Source organism: Actinia tenebrosa, unplaced genomic scaffold, assembly GCF_029948245.1.
Source record: "Actinia tenebrosa isolate PJP-AT-01 unplaced genomic scaffold, QUT_ActTen_1.0 PGA_scaffold6__47_contigs__length_16458017, whole genome shotgun sequence".
NCBI lineage: Eukaryota > Metazoa > Cnidaria > Anthozoa > Actiniaria > Actiniidae > Actinia > Actinia tenebrosa.
Window position 1 is genome coordinate 10,788,351 of NW_028292583.1, and position 27,261 is coordinate 10,815,611.

The 27,261-nt window shown below is 37.5% G+C and overlaps 2 protein-coding genes across 2 annotated transcripts; both read right to left on the minus strand.

Annotated features, from left to right (window-relative positions):
- Nucleotides 1-1,670: 1,670 nt before the first annotated feature.
- Nucleotides 1,671-2,990, minus strand: LOC148906052 (vesicular inhibitory amino acid transporter-like). Its single transcript, XM_089039379.1, has one exon. The coding sequence runs from the start codon at nt 2,988-2,990 to the stop codon at nt 1,671-1,673; it is 1,320 nt and encodes a 439-aa protein (XP_088895505.1).
- Nucleotides 2,991-14,102: 11,112 nt separating this feature from the next.
- On the minus strand, nt 14,103-19,875 carry LOC148906053 (vesicular inhibitory amino acid transporter-like). The gene is made up of 3 exons (XM_089039380.1): nt 19,831-19,875; nt 18,140-18,364; nt 14,103-15,548 (listed from the first exon to the last, which is right to left on the minus strand). Exons 1-3 carry the CDS (start codon nt 19,873-19,875, stop codon nt 14,235-14,237), a joined length of 1,584 nt encoding a protein of 527 aa, XP_088895506.1. The 3' UTR covers nt 14,103-14,234.
- Nucleotides 19,876-27,261: the final 7,386 nt, after the last annotated feature.

Sequence of the window (27,261 nt, forward strand, 5' to 3'; positions counted from 1 at the left end):
TTTTATAATGCAACAAGGGGGGTCCTGCAAATTTTTCACAAAGGATAACTTCTCATCAGTCCCCCCCCCCCCCCCCAAACAAGTTTTTGTGAATGCAAAACCCCTAGTAAAACTCCGCGATGAAGGTCTGCCACGTGGAATTAAAGGTCGCCAACACTTTATTTAAAGATGGAATTTGCTCATGTCCCGATATTTTTATTAAAAAAAGCTAAAGATATAAATTTTTGGCCACATATCCTCAAAGAACATGCACATTCGATTCTACAGCAGCCTGCATGTGAACTCGCACATGAAGCTATTGAACGTCATCCAATCCATATATGGGTACTATTGCGCAATATTTCCATTTTGTCGCGGAAGAAAAAAAACAGACGTTTTTTATGACTGGGCTGCCACAGGCATTCCAGTAAAAACAAAAAAGGCATTTTACGACTGTGATACCACAGGTAAGTAAGCGATTTTCAGCCATCTTTAGCAGCGAAAATCGTCCCTGGAGCTCAAACCGATTTTTCCCTTATTCTCGTAAACAAATAAAGTATTTTTCAAAACTAACGTACTTTATCATACATTACTAAAATCCAAAAGTAGAGCGAATTCGAAAATTTGATTTTTACAGACAGTCGCTAAAGCCGGTTTGTGTCTCACGGGAGAATGAAAGACAATTTATGCATGTATGTTTTCTGCCCACTTGGCTTGAAGCGAGGGTTTAAACAGCTCTATTCAATTCATTTCACTGTTTTTTCCCCCCTTCAGGTCATTTCGTGCAGTGCTAAGCTTGTATAAGCAGACAATCAATCATGATTCCTGTCAAAGTTTGTGAATGGAATACTCTTTGTGTAATTAACAATTATTCGCCGAAGGCGAAGTGATTATCGGGGAATATTTACCGAGACGCAAGACTTCGAGCGGTCAGTCAAGCGAATTCGGGATAGGTCTATTGTCACTTATCTTGAGGCAGCTCAAGGTGAAACTGTAACTGGTAAAAGATAACAAGTCTATTAATGGCCGGTTATGAAGATCTATCTATCCATAATCCTTGGCAGTCGCAGCTCTGTAGCTTTTCAGGTGACTAATAATTTATATAACATTATTGAAACAGGTATATACTTGTGTTGTAGACTCAGTTGTGCATTGCTCATTTACAGCAGTTGTCTTTCCTTACACCTATAACTGATGCACTGAGTCTGTGTATCTTGCTAGTGCTTATGTTACAAGTATTGAAACAAGTATTGAGTCCTATTAAATATACTTATATAATAATAGAGAATGATTATGTGATTTAGTTATTGCTCTACAACTATATTATTTATTAGAAAACAAGTATATCAGTCCCAATTGGTTGTCATAAATTTTATATAAGTATCTATGATTATGATTGGGATTTTAAAACGGGGAAACTTGAGGGGTGTCGTCTGGTCACGACCATCTCCAGCAGACCAAGGCCCTTACTACACTGATACATTAAACTCCAGAGTTTAATAATATACGATCCATCCACACAATAATATATTCTAATATAGTATTTATTGCTAGAGTGCATGCCATATATCTGTGAAAACCTTTGTAAGAAATTGCACAAATTGGTAAATTCAGTAGACTTTAAAACTACAAAACTTTGCACTCATTTGTACAATGTTCTTATTTTCACGGATATATGGTATGTATCGACACTAGATCATAATTAAATCTTTCACAACTTCTACCAAACCTAAACTCATACCACCAACACCAAGCGCCATAAAGAAACAATCGATACAGATATGAAACCACCTTAAGTTTTTGTACTTAATAACAAGATGAAAAAGACCAGGAAAGATGAACATAACCCCGTATCCTCCGCAACCAGCTAAAGCCGTAACAAGTGCAAAATGAGGCAATCCAACAGAAAGAGCAAGAGAAGAAAGAACAATGACAACACGAAAAGATGCGAGGCAGATTTTCGGGTGCACCTTCTCTGTTATTTTGCAGTAAAGCTCTGACTCTTCGAACATTCTTACTAGTATTAAGACAGGAATCGGATAGGTAACCAACACGCTGACACTGAAAAAGGCTGCTGTTATCTTGGCAGCTATTCCTGATGGTAAGTTGTTGAGAATGACTTCATTTGTAGCTGAAGTGTAGGTTAAAAATCCTGCCACTGCGAACACTATCTTGATGAATCCACCAGTACAATAGCTTGATACTAGAGCTACGGGCAACTTAGTTTTATCTGCCATCTCTCCTTCTATGGGTATGATAACTGTATGCAAACCATAGCTGAAAACGATGATATTTAGTGCAATCATCGTACCCTGGGTGTCCCAGAACAATAATGAATTAACTTCCCATTTATGGACAGCCTGCAACTCGTACGCCAAACACAGGCCAAACGATACTGAAAGTGCAAGTATACCCACTAAACTAAGCCATGCTATCTTGGATAAGAATTCAAGAAACACGGTTGGAAGAACGATGGCTATCGCTATACATGCCCATTGTGATTCCGATAGGGGAACTCCAGGGAATGCATGACTTATCAAAGAACTGAACAGAACTACGTATGATACCACGATGGAAAAGAGAAAATAAACAATTAGAACACCGATAACTGTATGTAACAGTGCCCAACAACGGTGGCCAATCTCATGGTAGCTGGATCGCACTCGTATCTTTACTCCATCTTCATTTGGTTCGTAGAGGCATTCAATAAGAAGTGACGCAGTGTATCCGCTTATGAAAGGGACAATGAATAATCCAATCACCGCGCTGATTCCTCCTCGATGGATAGTATAAGGAAGCGCTAGAAAACCAACTCCCTCCATGGAGTTGAGCAGGTTGAGGGTCGTTTTCCACACACTGCTTTGGTGTTTCTGTTCAGTTTTGTTGGCTTCTTCATCACTGCAACATGATTTGGCTTTACCAAGTTTCTGTTGTTCTTCTCTCTCTGTGTCGTCAACTAGTTTCAGTGGCAAATAATTCTTGTGCTGCAGGGTATCCTTTAACATCTGCATGCATGAGTAAATACTAAAATTAGCCAATAAAGTGCTGTATATATTGTATGTTCAGTTCAGGTTTCCTCTATGTTTAGGACACCCCTGTCCATAATGGTGGTTGGTGGTGATGTGTGTGTGGATTAGCAAGTTAAATTGATTTTGTAAAAGAAAATGAAGGCAATACCGACAAAAAGCGTTTACGATGCAAGTCTCTGACCTCGTCAACTGATGTCTCAAGATATTGCGCACAAAAAATTCTATTTTATTTGAATAACTCTGCAAAATTGCTGGCGAAAGTCCTCAGCCAATCATGATATCAGTACATCTTTTTTGCAGAGGTTTGGTCTTGTAAAAGGAGTAAGTTGCTACAAGTGTGCGGCATCCCTAAAAAATTCGAAAGCAGGTTTGTATGGTGGGACATGCAGCAAGTTAAAACTATCCGGCGAACTGCAAATAAAAAACGAGTTGATGCATGCAGCAACTAGCTCGTTCCTTATTTGCAGCAACTCGTCCAACATGCAGCAACTCATTTCTTATTTACAGCAACTCGTTTCTTATTTGCAGCGACTCGTTTCTTAATTAATTTGCAGCAACTCGTTTCTTATTTGCAGCAACTCGTTTCCTATTTGCAGCGACTCGTTTCTTAATTAATTTGCAGCAACTAGTTTCTTATTTGCAGCAACTCGTCCAGCAACAGCAACTCATTTCTTATAGTGCAGCAACTCGTTTCCTATTTGCAGCGACTCGTTTCTTAATTAATTTGCAGCAACTCGTTTCTTATTTGAAGCAACTCGTCCAACATGCAGCAACTCATTTCTTATAGTGCAGCAACTCGTTTCTAATTTGCAGCAACTCGTTTCAATTATTTGCAGCAACTCGTTTCTAATTTACAGCAACTCGTTTCTTATTTGCAGCAACTCGTTTCAATTATTTGCAGCAACTCGTTTCCTATTTGCAGCGACTCAAGAGAGCATAAATGAGAGAGGGAAACTTCTTATTGTGACGCGCGCAATGTAAATTTCCGGTTGGGCTATTTTGAGTAGTTGACGCACAGGAGTAGGGTAAGGCGAAATCCGGCTATTAAAAATAGCCCAACCTGGAATTTACATGGCGCGCGCCACATTCAGAAGTTCCATCTCTTATTTATGCTCTCTTGAGTAAACTTAGTCAAACTGTTGAATATACAGTCAGTTCAAAAAACGTTGTCGTCGACCGGCTCAAGCCTACGCGATTGGACCGAAAGGGACTCTGGGCAACAATCATTGAAGCCGAGTTTATTTGACTAGTTATGCCTGGTTTAATAATAATAATAATAAAGATAATAATAATAATAATAAAGATAATAATAATAATAATAATAATAATAATAGTAGTGCAATTATATAGCGCATATCCAAATGAATGCTCTATGCGCTATAATAATAACAATAATAATCAAAAACTAATGATAACTAAAAATCAAAATAGTTTTTAAACAGGTGAGTCTTAAGTTGCGACTTGAATTCAAGGACAGTTTGACAGGATGTTAAAGATAGAGGTAGAGAGTTCCAGAGTTCAGGTGCAGCAAAAGAGAAGGATCGTCTACCATAAGTTTTCAGATCGTAAATTGGTATTTTTAAGAGAAGAGAGTTTGAAGAACGGAGAAGTCTTGAAGGTTTGTAGGAAATATTCATACTCTTAATGTAGTGTGGGGACTGATGGTAAAGAGCTTTAAAAATGAGTAATAGGATCTTGTATTTTATACGTTCTGATACAGGTAGCCAGTGAAGAGTTTTCAAAATTGGAGTGATATGGTCGTGTTTTCTGGAGAGAGTTAGCAGTCGGGCAGCAGCATTCTGAATAGATTGGACCTTGTCAATAGAATATTTAGGAAGAGCAAACAAAAGAGAGTTACAATTGTCAAATTTCGATGTTATGAAAGCATGAATCAGTTTCTCAGTAGTAGTGAAAGAAAGAAATCTTCGTATTCTGGAAATATTCTTGAGATAGTAGAAAGCAGATTTTGATAGTTGTTTGATTTGAGGAGCCATGGAAAGAGTTGAGTCAAACATTACACCAATGTTTCTTGCAAGGGTGGACGGAGAGATAACATCAGAGCCAAATTGGATTGGAGGAAAGGATATTTGATTGTTGAATTTTAAAAAGAAGTAAAGAAGTTCAGTTTTGTCTTTGTTCAGTTTCAGCTTGTTGATAGACATCCAATTATCAACATCCATAAGACAGTTGTTTACTCTTTGCAGGATTAATTGCATATCATTATTATTGTTGTTAGCAGAGAAAGTTGTATATATTTGTGTATCATCGTCATAAAAATGAAAACACATGTCATGCTGTTTTAAAATACTAGAAATCGGCGAGGTGTATAACAGGTAAAGAATAGGCCCAAGCACTGATCCCTGGGGTACACCAGAGTACTCTTTGTAGACTCTTTGTAGATGATGACACACCATCAATGTTGACAAACTGACGACGGTTAAGGCCGGTTTAGACGGTACGATTTTCGCTTACAACTATCGTATACAACACGCTCGCGCCATCCTACAACTCGAGTCGTAGCGTGTAAATCAAGCCTACAACTCGCCTACGACAGACGTGAGCGTGTTGTATACGATAGTTGTAGGCGAAAATCGTACCGTCTAAACCGGCCTTTAGAGAGATAAGACTTGAACCAACCAAAACAGTCCCACAGATGCCAAATTTGAATTTAAGACGGTGTAGAATGATATCATGATCAACAGTATCAAAGGCAGCTGAAAGATCAAGAAGTAACAGGACAACGCATTGACGATTATCAGTAGCTTGCAGTATATCATTCTGTACACGTAGAAGGGCTGTTTCACAACTATGAAATCTTTTATATGCTGATTGGAAGGGTTCATGTAAGTTATTAGCCAGAAGATAGTCGTTCAGTTGAGTTGAAAGTTAGAAAGTATTTCTTAGGGAAGGTTTCTTTAGAAGTGGTTTGATTATACCAATTTTCAAAGCTTCAGGGACAACACCAGATGCAAGAGATTTATTCACAATGTTACAGCACGAACCTTCGTAGGCGAGCGGGAAGTTGAAGAAGACGTATATTTAATGCCTTCATATTTTCGAAATTGAGAACTGAATCATAACTAGTTTATTTTTCTTTCCCTAAACCCAAAGACATGCATTTAATGGATTGTTTCTCGCCATTATTATCTATACTAGAGTACAAAAAAAAAAAAAAAAACCGTGAAACTTTAGTAATAAATACTCAAATTCCATATTTTTCTATTGTTTAATTAGCACTATTTTGTACTATTTAGTAATTCGTGTTTCACGGATGAATTGTTTGCGCTCTACTTGCGGGAACAATTAATTCAGAACGAATATTTAACCGCTTAAGCGATTTTTTTATCCCTATTCCTTTTCGGTCCAGTCGCGTAGGCTTGAGCCGGTCGACGACAACGTTTTTTGAACTGATTGTATATTCAACAGTTTGACTAAGTTTACTCAAGAGAGCATAAATAAGAGAGGGAAACTTCTTAATGTGGCGCGCGGCATGTAGATTCCAGGTTGGCCTATTTTTAGTAACCGGATGCAGTTTAAATTTCGCCTTATCCTACTCCTGTGCGTCAACTAGTCAAAATAGCCTAACCGGAAATTTATTTACTATTTTAGTTGACGTTTTCTGGTAGAGTGACCACAGTAAATCCGTGAAACTAAATAGCGCAATTTCATGTAATTAGTATTTCACGGATTGTTTGCACTCTAAAGTGAACCCCCGGATTAGCATGACCAAAATTTGGCGCGCTTTTTACAATTCAACAGTGAGACTAAATGCATACTAACTCGAGATTTTGCTCATCCCGAGGTTTATCATGAGGATCACTACAAGAATTTCTGAAATACTTGAAGAACTTTTAAGAATCACTGTCCATCGCAGCTCCTTGAAATATTCTCGAGTCATAAATCGTGTGACGGCCGAAGTCAGTCCGCGAGCGCGTTCGAAGACTGATGATTAATGGTTTAGAAAAGACCAAAATCCAATCAAAGTTTTGAAACGGCAACCGCGATATAACGGTTCATTTTAAAATAAGTTAAAGTTAAAGTCATTACCTTCCTGACGTGGTACACCTCGTGCGACCTTTCACTTCACGATTATATATGCAACTAGAGTGGGCGGGTAGAGTGGTTTCCATAAACCCATGAATGTGTACTAACTAGAGTATAATTGCCTGATAAACACAATAGAAAACAAAAGAATTAAGAGCGACTGTCTGTAAAACCTATCAGGTCCTTCAAATCCATCACGTGCATGGATCTTTGTACCACGATAAAGAAACACGACAACTAAAAAGCGCGGGCACGGTTTTGATTTGTGCCCTAGGGGAAATCGGGGCTTGTATCGGTGGCTGGTGACTCGAAAGTTTATGCTACTTCAACAGCCACACACACATATAATATTTTTGACTACTTATTTACCAAGTATAAAGAAAACGTACTTTAATTTTGTTATTATAATTGTATTTATTGTGTGTGAATAAACTTGAATAAACTTGAAACTTGAAACCAAATACAATGGATAGCAAAAAAGGGTTGTACGTGTGATCACATTCTCTAAGTGGGATGCTCATACACAACCAATTTTTGCCAATCTAGGTTTACTAAGATTCACAGATTTAATTTTCTTTTCAAATGCCATATTTATGTTTCAATTTAAAAATAATCTTTTACCTAAAGCCTTTGATGGTTACTTCCAGAGTGTTTCTTCATCACACAATTATAGAACAAGACTAGCAAGTAAGTCAACGTTTAGAACTCCTGCCGTTAGAACTAATTATGGAAAACTTACTTTAAGCTATATTGGTCCAATCATTTGGAACGACATTGATGAAAAAATCAAATCATTATCTCTTAAATCTTTCAAAATAAAAATGAAAATTTCCTGTTTACAAAATATTAATTTCCTCCAGAATCTCTAATAAGCATAATGTATAATTATAATTTATTCAATGATTATCTGTTAATTTTGTCATATTTTTCTGTATTGTATTAACAATATATATGATATCTAATATAAAAAGATTCAATCGTTTTTCATTATAGATCGATAATAATTATATTACATCCATATTTTATATCTATAATTATAAAATTACATTGAATAAGTATTTCTATCATTCTCTCAATGCAATAATACATCTATATTATATTCTTTATCTGTATGATCATATACTAGAGTGCAAACAATTAATCCGTAAAATATATTTCAGGAGTTGCGATGGAGAGTGATTTTTAACAGTTCTTCAAGTATTCCAGCAATTCTTGTAGGTCATCCTCATGATAAACCTCGGGATGAGCAAAATCTCGAGTTAGATTGCATTTAGTCTCACTGTTGAATAGTAAAAAGCGCGCCAAATTTCGGTCATGCAATTAATCCGTAAACAATAGAAAACAATGGAATTTGCATGAAATTGTGCTATTTAGTATTACTAAATTTTCACGGTTATATTTGCACTCTACTATATATGATTTGTTCTTTATTATCATTTATTACTACGGCCTACCATATCTCAATTATTCTTAGCAGCTACTCAGCTAGATTAGTCTAGCTATTCTGAGTTAGCTATTACCAATACCTGTTCCAATATTATCTTGTAAATAAATTTTGAAAATTATGGTAATAAAGCTCAATCAATCAATTAGTGGGCGCGGGGTTTTCGTGTTTCTGTGTATATATGTATATATTATACTTAATTTTCTTCTTTCTTATATTTTTACTTTTAGGCTCTTAATCGCAGATTTTAGTATAGATTTCATTTACATTTTCATAGATTTTATATTTCTGATCACCGGTTCACACCAGCTGTTCTATCGTGTCTAGCTGATCGGTTTTTTAAGGCCCCGTCCACACTTTGCGGATAAATTTGAATCCGCAACTTTCACGTAGCGTGCGTTGCATCCGGAATTTTCTGTCGGACTTTACGAGTAAACATTCGGAGGCACGCAGGCTACTTTCACGCCGAAACCGAAAAAAAAGTTTTCCGTCCACACATGAAAACGGATAGAATGTTTCGCGTCCACACTAGTCCGAGAGGCGGCAAAAACGCCTCATTGCACATCTGAGCATGTGCATCGAAGCTGAAATTGAGCCCGAGGTGAATTTTTAGCCTTCCCGCCATTTCCCATGACAATCATGGCGAGAAGGCTAAAAATTCACCTCGGGCTCAATTTTTTCAATTTGTTCCACTCTAGAGACCGTATTCGAAAAAATTCGTTTTCTGTGAAGAATAAACCATTTCACAGATCCCGCGGCTCAACCTCAGCCTCGTCAGCGTGTAATATATTCTTTAGAAATTGCCTATGACATGTGTGCCAATTGTTTGTTGATGTGTAAATTCCTTTCATTACTGCGGACTGTAGTCAAATTCTAAAGAATAATTACACGCTGACAAGGCTGAGGTTGAGTAACGGAATCCGTGAAATGGCCTATTGTTCCGGATTCGCCCGGACTAGTGTGGACGGTAGGCCTAACCGAATAAATAAAAATTTGGATTCAAATTTATCCGGCATAGTGTGGACGGGGCCTGAACCAGAGTAAATAAAGATTGAGCATTTCCACTTTTACCAGATGTTTTCCGATGGGAGAAGGTTGTACCATTTGCAGAAAAACCGGAATTACCGGAATTTTACCGATCTAATGGTAAAAAATATAGAACACTGAGTTTTAGAAGTAATTTAGAAAATTCGTGGTCGTTTTGTATCGGTAGATATAGATCCGAGCCGAAAGCGACCACTCTTATATGGAGGGGAGTTGGTAACGTCACCTTGCATACATAAAAGCACGTTAAAACTAATAACAATGATTTATTCATGGTTAAATTAAACATCAGTTGACTACTAGTGCTGAACCAGTCACGTAAATATATCAGAGAAACTTTAAAAACCAAATTCGAAAAACTACCTTTACTGCTATTGAAACATTCACCATGGTGACCTACAGGATTAAGTGGCATCGATGTGAAAGTTGAAGAGAAATTGATCAATAGTTTATAATCTAGGGGCGCCTACATACGTTACCTTGCATCATTAACTCTGCTTATCGTACCACACACTCATTTTTACGTCTTTTGGTGCTTCAAAAATATTACCGAATCCAAGAAATTAATACTTTAAATCAGAGTATTAATAAATGAAAACTGATGATTTTAGACTTTTATCTTTAAAGTTGTAAAGTACGCACTGGTTGTTAGGACCATAATAGCTTATACCAAAAACATGTCTTCAGATGCGCACGAAGTAAGTTACGACATATCAGAAGCTTGCTTCACAAAATATATATATACATCAACTGTTTGTTAATACATAGATAAACTCACCAGTTTTCTCAACTTAATGCTCACAAGCAGCTGAGACTGGCACAAAAGCTTTTGGTTAATTAATCTTTCTTAATTAAACTTACCTATTTGGCGATTTGGATCTAGATACTGACCTAGAAATAATATACGCATTGTCGTAGGGTTAATCAATAGTTTTTTCCCCCCCAAAAAAAACGGCGTCATGCGAATTGGCAAAATATAGTCTACACACCTACCTCAGAGAAGATTCACCGCAACTCTCCGTTATTACTCAGCATGGTGAAATGTTTTACATTTTCGCATTGCATGTGATTGGATTAGGTCCAAAGCTCTGACAGCTAAATGACACGCACGGATACTATTATGGGCCCGCAAACCGAATGTAGTGTGACAAAAGTAAGTTGCAACAAAATTTCGAACGACAGTGTTAAAAGCCGTTTGTAGGCAGAGCGATTATGCCATACTCATCAAACTCGCACGGCTCGCTTTAAAATCAAAATGCTTCATTTAAAACGTAAATACAGGCAAATATTTGCTCAAAACCTCTTTTATAATTGCTGTACATTTAATAATTTATCGACATTTTTTAATGAATCACCATTTTTTGAAGAAAAATTAAAGGAGATCAAAACGCTTCAAACGGCAAAGATCGGAATGTGCGTAGCAAATTATTTATTTATTTTGCTTCTTAAACAGCTAATATAAATACATGAATATAGGCTATAAGACTATATTGTCATGCTGAATGAATCCGTAATTCTGACGAAAAGGGGTTGGAACGTTCCACCAGAGTTTGGTGGCCCCATCCCAGTTTCTCCGCCGCAATACAAGCTGTGATTACGAAACTTGGCAGGGATGTAGTCACGTGCCCTGTCAGTCACCCCAACAATTTTGGATGCATGACGTCACATATTACGTGACTTGCTTGTGTCTTTGTAAGTAGGTTATGGACGGTTTATCGTCATGGTTTAGCCAGAAAACGCTACGTACAGGTCACGTGACATGTCACATGATATGTGACGTCATAAAGCCTAGTTTAGAGTTCATTGAGAAGGCACTTGATTCATATGGTAAGTTAGGCTGATTTTTCTTCAAGATTCCATCGGAATTGGTATTCTTTTCGTTCTTTAGTATTTTTTCAAGTTCTTCTTTTGTCGTTTATTATTTTATTGAAGAAATCATTTTGTCAAGTTGACTGTTATTCATGTGCCCTTAAAAATAATGATTTTTGTCTTCGTTCAAATCAAAATTAAAACTCGAACAAACCTTGTTATGCTTTCTATGTTCGTTTTAATAGCATTTAATCTGACTGTTCAGTGAACATGAATGAGAATGAAAGGGAGCATTCACAAAAATTTGGGGGGGGGGGGGGGGGGGGGGGGGGGGGACTGATGAGAAATTGGGGGTCCCCCCAAAAAATGAAGATATAAAAGGGGAGTACTTGACACTAAAAAGATAAACCAGGCCACGGAAAAACATCAAAGATATGATATGAGTATCTATAGGGGGAGGGGTGGTCTCAGTCTCCATTGAGTATCCGCGTATCCACTTCAACATACACCTTCATATCTATAGGAGGAGAGGTGGTGTTCTTCACTGCGTATCCGCGTATCCAAATATTTAAAGGAATGGTTTAAAGTACAGGGCATTCGATAGTTGTACAAGGGGGACTATATATGGCAGAGAAAATGAAAGTGATGTTGGTGAAGATACAATTTTAAGTGAAATTGGAAGTGAAGAATAAGAGGATGATGAAGTCAAAGAAGAAGATAGTATAACAGCTACAAGATCGGGAACAAGGATTTGTGAAAAGATACGAGACTGACTGGCTGTACTACTGATTGTGTGGAGCCCGTAGGCAGGCTAACTGATTGTGGTAAAGTAAGAAATTAGAAATGTCTTCATTGGGGTGTTTTTGTACGAGTGTTCAATTGGAATTTTTTATACTCATATACGCACTGACAGCTACGTTACGGGATATACCGTTTTCGAATCATATGAGAAGCACTCAACTATAATATGCTAAATATTTTAATTGATGAAGAGTGAATTTGAGGTCTAAAAATGCCAGGTTTGGGGGATAGTGGGGTGTCTCAAATTATTAAACTTCTATAGGGGGGTCCCTGAATTTTTTATAATGCAACAAGGGGGGTCCTGCAAATTCTTTTTTCACAAAGGATAACTTCTCATCAGTCCCCCCCCCCCCCCAAACAAGTTTTTGTGAATGCTCCCCTAGTAAAACTCCGCGATGAAGGTCTGCCACGTGGAATTAAAGGTCGCCAACACTTTATTTAAAGATGGAATTTGCTCATGTCCCGATATTTTTATTAAAAAAAGCTAAAGATATAAATTTTTGGCCACATATCCTCAAAGAACATGCACATTCGATTCTACAGCAGCCTGCATGTGAACTCGCACATGAAGCTATTGAACGTCATCCAATCCATATATGGGTACTATTGCGCAATATTTCCATTTTGTCGCGGAAGAAAAAAAACAGACGTTTTTTATGACTGGGCTGCCACAGGCATTCCAGTAAAAACAAAAAAGGCATTTTACGACTGTGATACCACAGGTAAGTAAGCGATTTTCAGCCTTCTTTAGGAGCGAAAGTCGTCCCTGGAGCTCAAACCGATTTTTCCCTTATTCTCGTAAACAAATAAAGTATTTTTCAAAACTAACCACACAGCGTTTCGTACTTTATCATACATTACTAAAATCCAAAAGTAGAGCGAATTCGAAAATTTGATTTTTACAGACAGTCGCTAAAGCTGGTTTGTGTCTCACGGGAGAATGAAAGACAATTTATGCATGTATGTTTTCTGCCCACTTGGCTTGAAGCGAGGGTTTAAACAGCTCTATTCAATTCATTTCACTGTTTTTTCCCCCTTCAGGTCATTTCGTGCAGAGTGCTAAGCTTGTATAAGCAGACAATCAATCATGATTCCTGTCAAAGTTTGTGAATGGAATACTCTTTGTGTAATTAACAATTATTCGCCGAAGGCGAAGTGATTATCGGGGAATATTTACCGAGACGCAAGACTTCGAGCGGTCAGTCAAGCGAATTCGGGATAGGTCTATTGTCACTTATCTTGAGGCAGCTCAAGGTGAAACTGTAACTGGTAAAAGATAACAAGTCTATTAATGGCCGGTTATGAAGATCTATCTATCCATAATCCTTGGCAGTCGCAGCTCTGTAGCTTTTCAGGGGACTAATAATTTATATAACATTATTGAAACGGGTATATACTTGTGTTGTAGACTCAGTTGTGCATTGCTCATTTACAGCAGTTGTCTTTCCTTACACCTATAACTGATGCACCGAGTCTGTGTATCTTGCTAGTGCTTATGTTACAAGTATTGAAACAAGTATTGAGTGATATTACATATACTTATATAATAATAGAGACTGATTATGTGATTTAGTTATTGCTCTACAACTATATTATTTATTAGAAAACAAGTATATCAGTCCCAATTGGTTGTCATAAATTTTATATAAGTATCTATGATTATGATTGGGATTTTAAAACGGGGAAACTTGAGGGGTGTCGTCTGGTCACGACCATCTCCAGCAGACCAAGACCCTTACTACACTGATACATTAAAGTGCAAATGAACCCTTTGACAATACATTCAGTACTGGTTCTGCATAAAGTAAATAGTTGATTGGTAAAATATTTCTTGATTTGAGTGATGCGTCTCTAAGTTATGAAGGTTTATTTACTTTAAACTCCAGAGTTTAATAATATACGATCCATCCACACAATAATATATTCTAATATAGTATTTATTGCTAGAGTGCATGCCATATATCTGTGAAAACCTTTGTAAGAAATTGCACAAATTGGTAAATTCAGTAGACTTTAAAACTACAAAACTTTGCACTCATTTGTACAATGTTCTTATTTTCACGGATATATGGTATGTATCGACACTAGATCATAATTAAATCTTTCACAACTTCTACCAAACCTAAACTCATACCACCAACACCAAGCGCCATAAAGAAACAATCGATACAGATATGAAACCACCTTAAGTTTTTGTACTTAATAACAAGATGAAAAAGACCAGGAAAGATGAACATAACCCCGTATCCTCCGCAACCAGCTAAAGCCGTAACAAGTGCAAAATGAGGCAATCCAACAGAAAGAGCAAGAGAAGAAAGAACAATGACAACACGAAAAGATGCGAGGCAGATTTTCGGGTGCACCTTCTCTGTTATTTTGCAGTAAAGCTCTGACTCTTCGAACATTCTTACTAGTATTAAGACAGGAATCGGATAGGTAACCAACACGCTGACACTGAAAAAGGCTGCTGTTATCTTGGCAGCTATTCCTGATGGTAAGTTGTTGAGAATGACTTCATTTGTAGCTGAAGTGTAGGTTAAAAATCCTGCCACTGCGAACACTATCTTGATGAATCCACCAGTACAATAGCTTGATACTAGAGCTACGGGCAACTTAGTTTTATCTGCCATCTCTCCTTCTATGGGTATGATAACTGTATGCAAACCATAGCTAAAAACGATGATATTTAGTGCAATCATCGTACCCTGGGTGTCCCAGAACAATAATGAATTAACTTCCCATTTATGGACAGCTTGCAACTCGTACGCCAAACACAGGCCAACCGATATTGAAAGTGCAAGTATACCCACTAAACTAAGCCATGCTATCTTGGATAAGAATTCAAGAAACACGGTTGGAAGAACGATGGCTATCGCTATACATGCCCATTGTGATTCCGATAGGGGAACTCCAGGGAATGCATGACTTATCAAAGAACTGAACAGAACTACGTATGATACCACGATGGAAAAGAGAAAATAAACAATTAGAACACCGATAACTGTATGTAACGGTGCCCAACAACGGTGGCCAATCTCATGGTAGCTGGATCGCACTCGTATCTTTACTCCATCTTCATTTGGTTCGTAGAGGCATTCAATAAGAAGTGACGCAGTGTATCCGCTTATGAAAGGGACAATGAATAATCCAATCACCGCGCTGATTCCTCCTCGATGGATAGTATAAGGAAGCGCTAGAAAACCAACTCCCTCCATGGAGTTGAGCAGGTTGAGGGTCGTTTTCCACACACTGCTTTGGTGTTTCTGTTCAGTTTTGTTGGCTTCTTCATCACTGCAACATGATTTGGCTTTACCAAGTTTCTGTTGTTCTTCTCTCTCTGTGTCGTCAACTAGTTTCAGTGGCAAATAATTCTTGTGCTGCAGGGTATCCTTTAACATCTGCATGCATGAGTAAATACTAAAATTAGCCAATAAAGTGCTGTATATATTGTATGTTCAGTTCAGGTTTCCTCTATGTTTAGGACACCCCTGTCCATAATGGTGGTTGGTGGTGATGTGTGTGTGGATTAGCAAGTTAAATTGATTTTGTAAAAGAAAATGAAGGCAATACCGACAAAAAGCGTTTACGATGCAAGCCTCTGACCTCGTCAATTGATGTCTCAAGATATTGCGCACACAAAATTCTATTTTATTTGAATAACTCTGCAAAATTGCTGGCAAAAGTTCTCAGCCAATGATATCAGTACATCTTTTTTGCAGAAGTTTGGTCTTGTAAAAGGAGTAAGTTGCTACAAGTGTGCGGCATCCCTAAAAAATTCGAAAGCAGGTTTGTATGGTGGGACATGCAGCAAATTAAGACGATTCGGCGAACTGGAAATAAGAAACGAGTTGATGCATGCAGCAAGTAGCTCGTTCCCTATATGCCGCAAATCATCCAACATGCAGGAACTCGTTTGCTATTTGCAGCAAATCGTTTCCTATTTGCAGCAAGTCGTTTCGTATTTGCAGCAACTCGTCCAACATACAGCGACTCGTTTCCTATTTGCAGCAACTCGTTTCCTATTTGCAGCAAATCGTTTCGTATTTGCAGCGACTCGTCCAACATACAGCAACTCGTTTCCTATTTGCAGCAACTCGTTTCGTATTTGCAGCAACTCGTTTCCTATTTGCAGCAACTCTTTTCCTATTTGCAGCAACTCGTTTCCTATTTGCAGCAACTCGTTTCCTATTTGCAGCAACTCGTTTCCTATTTGCAGCAACTAGTTTCTTATTTGCAGCAACTCGTTTTCTATTTGCAGCAACTCGTTTTTTATTTGCAGCAACTCGTTTCCTATTTGTAGCAACTCGTTTCCTATTTGCAGCAACTCGTTTCCTATTTGCAGCAACTCGTTTCTTATTTACAGCAACTCGTTTCTTATTTGTAGCAACTCGTTTCCTATTTGCAGCAACTCAACTTTCCTATTTGCAGCGACTCAAGAATAAATAAATAAGCATAAATAAGAGAGGGAAACGCGCGCCATGTAAATTCCCGGTTGGGCTATTTTGACTAGTTGACGCACAGGAGTAGGGTAAGGCGAAATCCGGTTATTAAAAATAGCCCAACCTGAAATTTACATGGCGCACGCCACATTAGTGGCATTCACATCAAGTTTCCCTTTCTTATTTATGCTCTCTTGAGTAAACTTAGTCAAACTGTTGAATATATGGTTGACGTCGCATAAATTAGATAAGTTAGAATAGATATTTACTATTTTATTGACGTTTTCTTCACGCATTCTCTGGTAAAGTAAATCCCCCGGCCGATTCGCATGACCGAAATTTACTATTCAACAGTGTGACTAAATGCAATCCTAACTCGAGATTTTGCCCATCCCGAGGTTTATCATGAGGATGACCTACAAGAATTGCTGGAATACTTGAAGAACTTTTAAAAATCACTCTCCATCGCAACTCCTTGAAATATTCTCGAGTCATAAATCGTGTGACGGCCGAAGTCAGTCAGCGAGCGCGTTCGAAGACTGATGATTAATGGTTTAGCCAAAAGACCAAAATCCAATCGAAGTTTTGAAACGGCAACCGCAATACAATGGTTCATTTTAAAATAAGTTAAAGTTAAAGCAAGAGAAAATGAACTAAGTAGTTCACATTCTCTTGGTTAAAGTCATTACCTTCCGGACGTGGTACACCTCGTGCAACTAGAGTGGTTTCCATAAACCCATGAGTGTGTACTAACTCGACTGTATAATTGATTTTGTGTCGGGGCATGTCGAAATAATCAATGTGATGAATAAAAACCTTTGAACCTTTAGCTGTTTACTAATTGTAGCACATATACACCTTCATCGGAATAAAAACAATATAACTCGTTCAAGTACACAAACGTTTTTATATAAAATTAAAACTTTAAACTCATGGGTGCTTTTTTCAACGAGAATCGGACCCCAGTCAATGAGGCGTGAAGCTGCTAGCGTGCGCTTGCATCAGTTATCGAGGCTGACAGCTAATTTGCATGTTAAATACTCGACAAAACATATTTGCATGTTAAAAACGCCTATGTGATATCGTTCTAATAGCATAAAGTTAGTAATTAGTCAGCTAGCTATCTATTTCACGGGTATAGACTAATATTTTGCTTCTACGAAATGTTCTCCATCCACACTAATACGGCTAGCCGACGTCTTCAAATTGTTCCACTCTGGAGACCGTATTCGAAAAAATTCGTTTTCGGTGAAGAATTGTTCCGGATTCGCCCGGACTAGTGTGGACGGTAGGCCTAACCGAATAGATAAAAATTCGGATTTAAATTTGTCCGGCATAGTGTGGACGGGGCCTTAATTATTTTGTTTTCTATTGTGTTTATCAGGCAATTCTTGAGCAATATTTTACAGCTGGGATCGCTATAATCAATGTTCTTCAATAACTGACATTAACAGCAGTAAACACATAAGCGAAAATCCCACTCACAATTAACTCGAAGGCTTAGCTGATTTTTCAATTTGACACTCGACTTTCGTGAGTACGCTGCTTACTTTATCGAGGGTTTCCATTGCTTTCTTGCACATAGTCGTGTGTGCTTCCTGGGCCTCTTTTGCCACTTCTGTAGCTGTCTTTGCCTTATTTTGCTTTTCTCTTTCTTCTTCGTCTTCGGAAGAGGAGGGTATGAAGGCTGGCAGCTTCGACTCAAGTTTTCTTTGGGCCGTCGTGCGCTTAACTACATGACGCCCATCAGACGACGTGCCCGTAAGTTCAACAGACTACTGGGGAAACGGCGAATTAAAATAGAACATGTTTTTAAAGAACTAAAAACATTTAAGGCCATAGGTGGCTTATGGAGGCATCCACGATGTATTGAACTATGCGCTTTCTGGGCGGAAAAGCGTGTTAGACTTTTCGAGAGAATTTAAAACAATCGTTGTAAATACCGACCGATCTCTTCAAATTAAATAACCCTTGAATAGTTAAACCATCACTAATTATTATACAAACGGATTAAACAGGGAGGTTGTCGAAGATGGCATTTTTCTTTTGCAAATTTGTTCTTTTCTTACAAAAATTTTTCATTTTCTATCATGTCGAGCTTCCGATGAAGATCTTTTACGAAAACGCCAGTGTCAACCACTAGCAAGTCTTGTTTCAATTTGTATTTTAATAAGCAAGCTATGGTGAAAACTAAGAACAAAAAATAGTACATTTATAAGACAAAAGATTAAGAAAAATGTTACAAATGATAAGGGCGAGTATTAAAGGGAAAACTTACGTCTAGTGGCGTCGTAAACCTAAGAAAAGCTGTTGTAGAAGATGTGCTTTGATCGATAGCTGTATTTAACTTACGTGAGTGAACTGCTTTAAACAACTACCATGTGGTCGGTATCAAGTTTCGGCCAGATACTCTACACCGGAAATGATTTGGGCATGATAAGCGAACACAATGCTATCGCGTAGCGTGAACCACTTCCCCTCCCCTGGTAAGGCGAATCATTTTTCGCATTTTATGCAGTAAGTTTTTAATTTACTGAATTTATCAGTTCATTTAACTGTTAGAGCTTTCATTATACATCTCTAAACAGTGGAATAACAGTTTTCATGGCCGATCTTGACAGCGAAATTGCAAAAACAAAACGGCTGACCAATTTGTGACGTGCTGCTGTGGGCCACTAGACCTTCCCCCCTGGGGTTAATTGTTGCAATCGTGCCACAAATCATGCTTCCTGTCGTCTATCCAGGTCGTGTTCGGTCTAGTCTCCCTCGCATCCGTTTTTAGTGTCGGTCGTCACGCAACGCTCAAAAAAAACGCATTGTCGGTTGTGAATTAAATCAGACCTTGAATCTCTTCCGATGAATTTTAAGATAATTCCGCCTTTTGCTCATGGGATTTTCAAACTCATTCTTAGAACAATCGAAAAACCATATTTTTGCAATAATCTAATATGAGTTTATTGTGATCGATAACGATCAACAAGGCAACACTGTCTTAAAACTATTTCTATTTCTTTGCAATCATGTGATATTAGGTTCTTGCTATATACACAGCAGATTTGAAACTGAACAACAAAGATCAATGAAAACAGTCGTTCAACGAGCAGCAGTGTTTATTCAAATGTAAAAGTTTTAAATAAAACATATGGTTCGAATTTTCGATATGGCATTAAAAACCTCCAACACTAATAAAACCAAAAATTTTAAATAAAATAATCGAAAATGTACAAAAATTGAAAGTTACGAAAACTGCCTTAGGCTCTTCTGATCTAGCCTCCGTTGCAGACATCCTGCGGGGTTCGGTTCGGAGGCTACTTCTGATTATCGTGCCCATAATTTCCCATGCATGTACACTGAGAATTTACGTTTCACTTTTGACAAATTTTTAAAGTTCATGGGAAATACCCTTTCTTGATTTTATATACAAGTTCATTTCTTTGGTCCGTTCTGATCACATGGTTGAGCTCATGAATTATTAATGACTTTGGAAGACTTTAGTATGATCTCTCCTGTCCTCACACCGTTCATTTTACTTCTTTGGACTAACCACATGCGCTTCTTGAGCGCCTTTAATTTATTAATCTAAAAGTGAACTGCCACCATGCAAATGCCTTGGTTAGCGAGGTGACAACTTATCTAAGGTGACAATTTAATTTGCATGTTAAATACTCGACAATACTCATTAGCATGTTAAAAACGCTTGTGTGAAATCGTTCTATTAGATTCTCTCGAAAAGTCTGACACGCCTTTCCGCCCAGATAGCGCATAGTTCAATACACACAGGCATTAATGCCTCCATAAGCCACCTATGGCCTTAAATGTTTTTAGTTCTTTAAAAACATGTTCTATTTTGATTCGCCGTTTCCCCAGTAGTCTGTTGAACTTACGAGCACGTCATCTACCGCGATTGTTCAAGAGTCGCATCTGAGTAGCCCTGATGGGCGTTATGCAGTTAAGCGCACGACGGTCCAAAGAAAACTTGAGTCGAAGCTGGCGGCCTTCATACCCTCCTCTTCCGAAGACGAAGAAGAAAGAGAAAAGCAAAATAAGGCAAAGACAGCTACAGAAGTGGCAAAAGAGGCCCAGGAAGCACACACGACTATGTGCAAGAAAGCAATGGAAACCCTCGATAAAGTGAGCAGCGTACTCACGAAAGTCGAGTGTCAAATTGAAAAATCAGCTAAGCCTTCGAGTTAATTGTGAGTGGGATTTTCGCTTATGTGTTTACTGCTGTTAATGTCAGTTATTGAAGAACACTGATTATAGCGATCCCAGCTGTAAAATATTGCTCAAGAATTGATTTTGTGTCGGGGCATGTCGAAATAATCAATGCGATGAATAAAAACCTTTGAACCTTTAGCTGTTTACTAATTGTAGTACATATACAACTTCAGCGGAATAAAAACAACGGTGTGCGACAAGCGCAGACTGCAGACTGCAGACTGCAGACCAGAAAAAATATCGAAAATAACTGTAGAAAAAATACTCGAACAACCTATTAAAACAACGAAACAGTGAGACAAAACATAAATATAGTAAAAATACCGACAATAATGATGAAAACACTCACACATTTTAAATTTACTTTTAAGAACAACTTTTTGCTTTGGAAAGAGAGGAAAAAGACCGAAAATAGCAAATATTCCAAATGTATGGGCAAGTTTTTCCAATGATTCTGCTATATACTGCTATGGCAATCATGTAATTTCCCATCATGAAACGCGATTTTTTATCCTATGAAAAATCGTGATTTGCTAAACTTTATTTACGGATACTCGATTGTGAAACTGAATCCTACCCCCCTCCCCTTATTGCTATTGTTATTATTATTATTATTAATATTATTATTATTATTAGTAGTAGTAGTAGTAGTATTAGTAGTATTGTTGTTGTTGTTGTTGTTGCTATTTTTGTTATTATTATTATTATTATTATTATTATCATTATTATTATCATTATTATTATTTCGTGGGGGGACCTGGCCCCCCCACAAAATGTTGGTTCTAACTCAAACAAATCTGCGGTCATTATCACATAGCGTTAAATGTAATATTTCAGTGCCCCCCCCCCCCCCCCCCCACTAAAGATTTTCAGCTTCCGCTGCCCCTGTTGGTTAGTGCGCAGTCGTCAAATAAAAGGTTTATTTCAAAAACTGGCGATAATGTTATCTTAGCAAGTCACGTGATATGTGACGCCATACACCCAAAATCGTTGGGGTGACTGACAGGGCACGTGACTACATCCCTGCCAAGTTTCGTAATCACAGCTGTTATTGCCGTGGAGAAAATGGGACAGGGGCCACTAGAGGTGCGTGGGGCCAGCAGTCGTGGGGCCACCAGACGTTTGGCACGTTGGGGTTACCACAGGTGTGTAAGAATACGGCAGGGGAAATGTTCAATTTCTATCTTGTGTCTTTGTAAGTAGTTTTATGGACGGTTTATCGTCATGGTTTAGCCATAAAACGCTACTTATTGGTCACGTGACCTGTGACGTCATGCTGCCAGGGGGGTTGGTTACCATCATCGTTGGCATACAAAGACTAACGTCAAAAAAGATTTATTTTAAAAACTGGCGATAATGTTATCTTAGCAAGTCACGTGATATGTGACGCCATACACCCAAAATCGTTGGAGTGACTGACAGGGCACGTGACTACATCCCTGCCAAGTTTCGTAATCACAGGTTGTATTGCCGCGGAGAAAATGGGACAGGGGCCACCAGACGTTGGTGGAACGTGCCAAGCTTACTTGGAGTTTGATATCAATCAAGCCGTGGAATGCAAATAAACTGTTGCGTTATGCATGTCACACTACTTATCAATTTTACCTAGCTTGCCACGACCCGACAATTTCACTCATAAAACATTCATTTGCTCACTCAAATAAGCCAACTCTTTCTACGAATTTCCTTAGAAATATTATTCAGTTTGTCTTTATTCGGGTTTGTATATCACTGCAAGTCATGCACTGGTTGTTTCTTGGAGCAAATCTTCGAGTTGTTGACCGAGACGGCCTTTATGGTCTATAAATATCGATCAAAGCCTAGCTTAGAGTTCATTGAGAAACACTTGATTCATATGGTAAGTTAGGATGATTTTTCCTCAAGATTCCATCGGAATTGGTATTCTTTTTATTCTTTAGTATTTTTCAAGTCCTCCTTTTGTCGTTTATTATTTTATTAAAGAAATCATTGCGTAAAGTTGACTGTTATTCATGTGCCCATACAAAATTATTTTTGTCTTCGTTCAAATCAAAATTAAAACTCGAACAAACCTTTTTATGATTTCTATGTTCTTTTTAATAGTTTATTTCACTGTTGATTTTTCCCTTCAGGTCATTTCGTGCAGAGTGCTAAGCTTGGATAAGCAGACAATCAAACATGATTCCTGTCAAAGTTTGTGAATGGAATACTCTTTGTGTAAAGTTAATTATGTATAAACAACCCATCTGAACAGCCGGAAAGCAGACGAACGACTGGCAAGAGAAACAGGCAGGAAAAGAAAATTGAAAAAAAAGTGGAAGCAATTGAACAGGGAAGAGTAGAGAAGATAAAACAATTGAACAATTGGACATCTTTTTCATCAAAGAAATTTGAATATCTGTCACTCAGTTCTACATTTATTTGCAACTGGCCAAACATAAATTAATTTCTTGAAGGGTGTGGTCCAGGTTAGGGGTGCTATGGTACCGTTACACTCTTTCGGTTGAAAGGGATATCTTTTTAAGAAATAATAAAAATCCTCACGATGTTTTGTTTTTGCCAGGTATTACCAATATGGTTATTTACTACCAATAATCAATAAATTTATAATAATTGATTAATAAAAAAGAAGACAAAAAAGCTAGTGTACTATCTGTCTACAACAGTTAGTCTTGAAGTGTAACGAATTAACCCTAGCTGGCTGGTTTTCTTACCCATGCAATCAATGTTCAGTAATTAATCGACCAAATCAATAAACAGGATTTAGAGATTAAACTAAAACTTTCATCATAAACAGAAAGAAAAATCTAATCCATAACGAGTTAAAATTAAAGAAATAGAGAACTAGCACAGACTGAAGTAACGCTATCTTAAGGATCTTCCAGAACAGAATCCTCTGACTCTCGGTCCTTGTGTTTTCTTGTGAAAACTTTATTACTATATCAGATCCGCCTGACTTTCAAACGAAGTTCAAACGACCTGAACTTTGTTTTCGTAGCCGATGCACGCATTTGATAACGTTAAGTGATAAAGCAGAGGCATTTTTAGCACAAAAACAAGAACCCGGCCAGCGTTATTTCATGTTATTTTGATAATTATCGTTAAGAACACCATTATCAGAAAGATAATTATTGTTAAGAGCACCATTAAATCTCTTAAATCGTGGCGTCATCTGATGATGCTCGAAGTAAAGGAAGCAAAAGAAAAAAACCAAAATACTAAAATACTCTTTGAGAACATATATCACCCCTTTTACTGCGAGCTTTTAAAATAACATATTGTATACGGTGCTTGAGGATATTTGTTCCATGATGATCAAGACAATGTTATTTGTCCCGAAGCTATTTTTATTCTCGTCACAATATATCATCGTTCAGGAATTCCTTTATTGCTAGTTGTTTCGTTCGTCTATTATGATCGGTCCTTGATGTAAACAACGCCTACTACGTCATTGTTATCCAAGGTCAATGAACCCATGTGCATGGACATATATTGCTTCAGTATTGAAACAAAGAAGAGAGGAAATCACTTGGTATTTATTTATTATGACAGTGCTTAACTCCTGAGATCATTATTTTGGGTAACGAAAGAAACTGCACGAACGAAAAAACAAGACATTTTCGTGACAACCAATTTGGAATATTCGTACCTTAGCATTAGTTCCTGTTCATAGTCACGACGATAAAACAATAAAACGTTATAGTTAGGTTTTAAAATAATTTTTGATATCTAAAGTAAGAGTATTTAGCCTATTTTACTTGCTAAGGTTAATGGAAGTTAACTGAAAAATAAGGAATTTTTTTGGCATGATTTTATAATTTTGTCGGTGTCGATAAGTGAATTATCTTATCATACTGAGATAAGATGTGACTGTTTTATTTGTGTTGTTGATCCAAAAGGATGGAATCCCGTGGAGGCCACCAAGCGAGGCAAAAAAGAGTTGGGCATTGTATGGCATCACTGAGGACACACACTCAAAACAGGCAAACATTCCTTCATGTAATGACCGAATACCTGCATAGAAGATGTTTACCACCATAGGAACACACACTAGAATTTTGGACACTGTTTTCTAGACAATCTATCGAACAAAAGAAAATAAACAAATTCAATTCAATAAATTTGTTAACAATATATCCTCGTGGTTTGTTTAATTATTTCTATTATGATTAATTTTGATATATACTAGGAATCTAGAAATTTATACCGATTTACTGAGGCAGTAGCTACCTAAATAATTTAGTTTACGGCAACTAGACGCTTAGCTCGTAAAACGATATCAGTAAATGTTAGATAGCGAGCTTTTCAAACGAAGATTTAATTTATTAATATTGATCGTAGTATTCGGTTGATTGACGAAGGCTGAATCAAAACAATGGGAGTCCTGGAGGCATGCAGTGCTGTGCTGTGTTTACAGCGCCTGGATTGCGCGTCACTTGCAAGTAGGCATTATATGCATGCACACAACAAGCATGCAGGCTACAAAGATAGAACAACAGACAACGCTTATGAATACACATGGTTTTAAAAACAAATTTACGCTTAATTAAGGTGTTGCTACATGGTGCAAATTGTAATGGTAAACTTAAACGCAACAGCGTGGCAAGATCAGTTTGGTCTATTTGATGAAAATTCTGGATTTTTTCAAAGATAGTTTTAAGACACTAAAACATTTTCAGTGGAATAGACTTTTAACAAAACTTGTCTTATCATCCCGTTCGGCAAGAGTTTAAGAACCCTGAATGTAACTGACCAGTTCATTCCTAGTTTCTTGAAAATACTTCTGAAAAATTTTTTGCGCTATACTGTCATGTAACAATCCTAGTAACACTTGCTTCGATCAGCATTTCTCATGAAGTTTGTCTATAATTGCATCGTAACATGCGGTCTATTTGTGGCGGCAAAATGGGTGGGTATTGTTAAAATGCTCTGAAATTTGGGGTTACACGGCTGATCAAGCTTCTTTTTCTTTGAATCAAGGAGTCCAGTAGGAGCAGTTCAGGTTTAAGTTAGTTAAATCACTTTTTGTTGTACTTTGGTCACCGAAATACTGCAAAACATAACACTAAAGTCTCTTTGTCCCATGATGGGTGGTGATAATTTACCTTTTCAATGTAGTACTGATTAAAGCGGCGGACACCGCTAAGGAAAGTTTTTCATCAGAAAACTTAAGAAATCGAAAAAGAAACAGTCTTCGTTAAACTTGGTTGTAGGAAATCGAAAATAAATGAAGCTAAAGAAATGGGGTTCTGGTTCAAGAAGTCACACAAAATTTCTTGTCCGTCTATGTTCAGGCACAACTGAGTGCAACTGACAAACGACCTGTCTACAAGTTAATTGCTTTATTCCCTCAAGTTTTTTTTTTTAAATCAAGATTTATTTTAATGTTGTTTTTTTTTTCAATGAAACGCTGATATATGATCAGATAAAATTAGCATGTATTAAGGATCTTTGATTATTGGGTCTCAATGAGATTAGAATGACCCTGTCAATACGTTGAATTTTCTCTTGACTTTTCTTGCTTATTAGGATCCTTGACTTAATTCGCTTATGTAACGAAATGTATAGAGGTAGCTGGTTGGTCAATACTTCAGGAGCAGGAGCTCATTACTAGTTGTGTAATGTAAATGCACCTGTGAGCTTTCAAACCATCCATGCGATGCAAAACAAATGACTTTATGACCTTAAATGATTCTCCATAGTAACAGCTAAGACAGTTGTTAGCTGAACAAGCAAATAGGAAACACCCTATCCCTTCTAGACCATGCCATTAGATCTAAAGAGTATGAATTAATCTCGAGATGGTATTAAGAGTACACTCATGTAGCATGAATGCTGATGTTCATTGTTCTAGTGCTAGTGCTATATAATAGCACATCACAGTACAAGCAACGGGCTCAATAAAAAAAGCATTTTGAAAGACCTTTGGTGTTCTGCCATTAGTGCTAGATGCAAGAAAAGAAAGAAAGCACTGCTTGCTCAGAGACTCCTTATTTTTAACTTATCTATGCTAAAAGCTACAGGGAGAAAAAAGGCCATGCTTGTTCTACCATTAGTGCTAGATGTAAGAAAAGAAAGACTGAAGAACTGCTTGCTCAGAGACTCCTTATTAATCTAGACTAAAAGCTACAGGGAGAAAAAATCCGACTATATAACAAGCCATGTTGTGCTTAAGAAAAGCAGATAGTTTTCTATGGGTGCTTTAGATGTGAGAAACGAAAGAAAGCGACTCCGTTGTTCAGAGACTCCTTTTGATCTAAAAGTTAAAAGACGCAGAGGGAAAAAGGGTCGACTTCAAAATGAGCGTGCATGAGCTCTTCAGACTCGGTGCTTCATTTCTAGTGAAAAAGAGACAAAAGAAAAATAAAACAGTCAATTATTCTACGAGATTTGCTGATGAGAGACTTATAAATCCATATAATAATACCAGGTATTATCTTAGTTTAACCATTTCGTGAACCTTAGGACTTCCTAA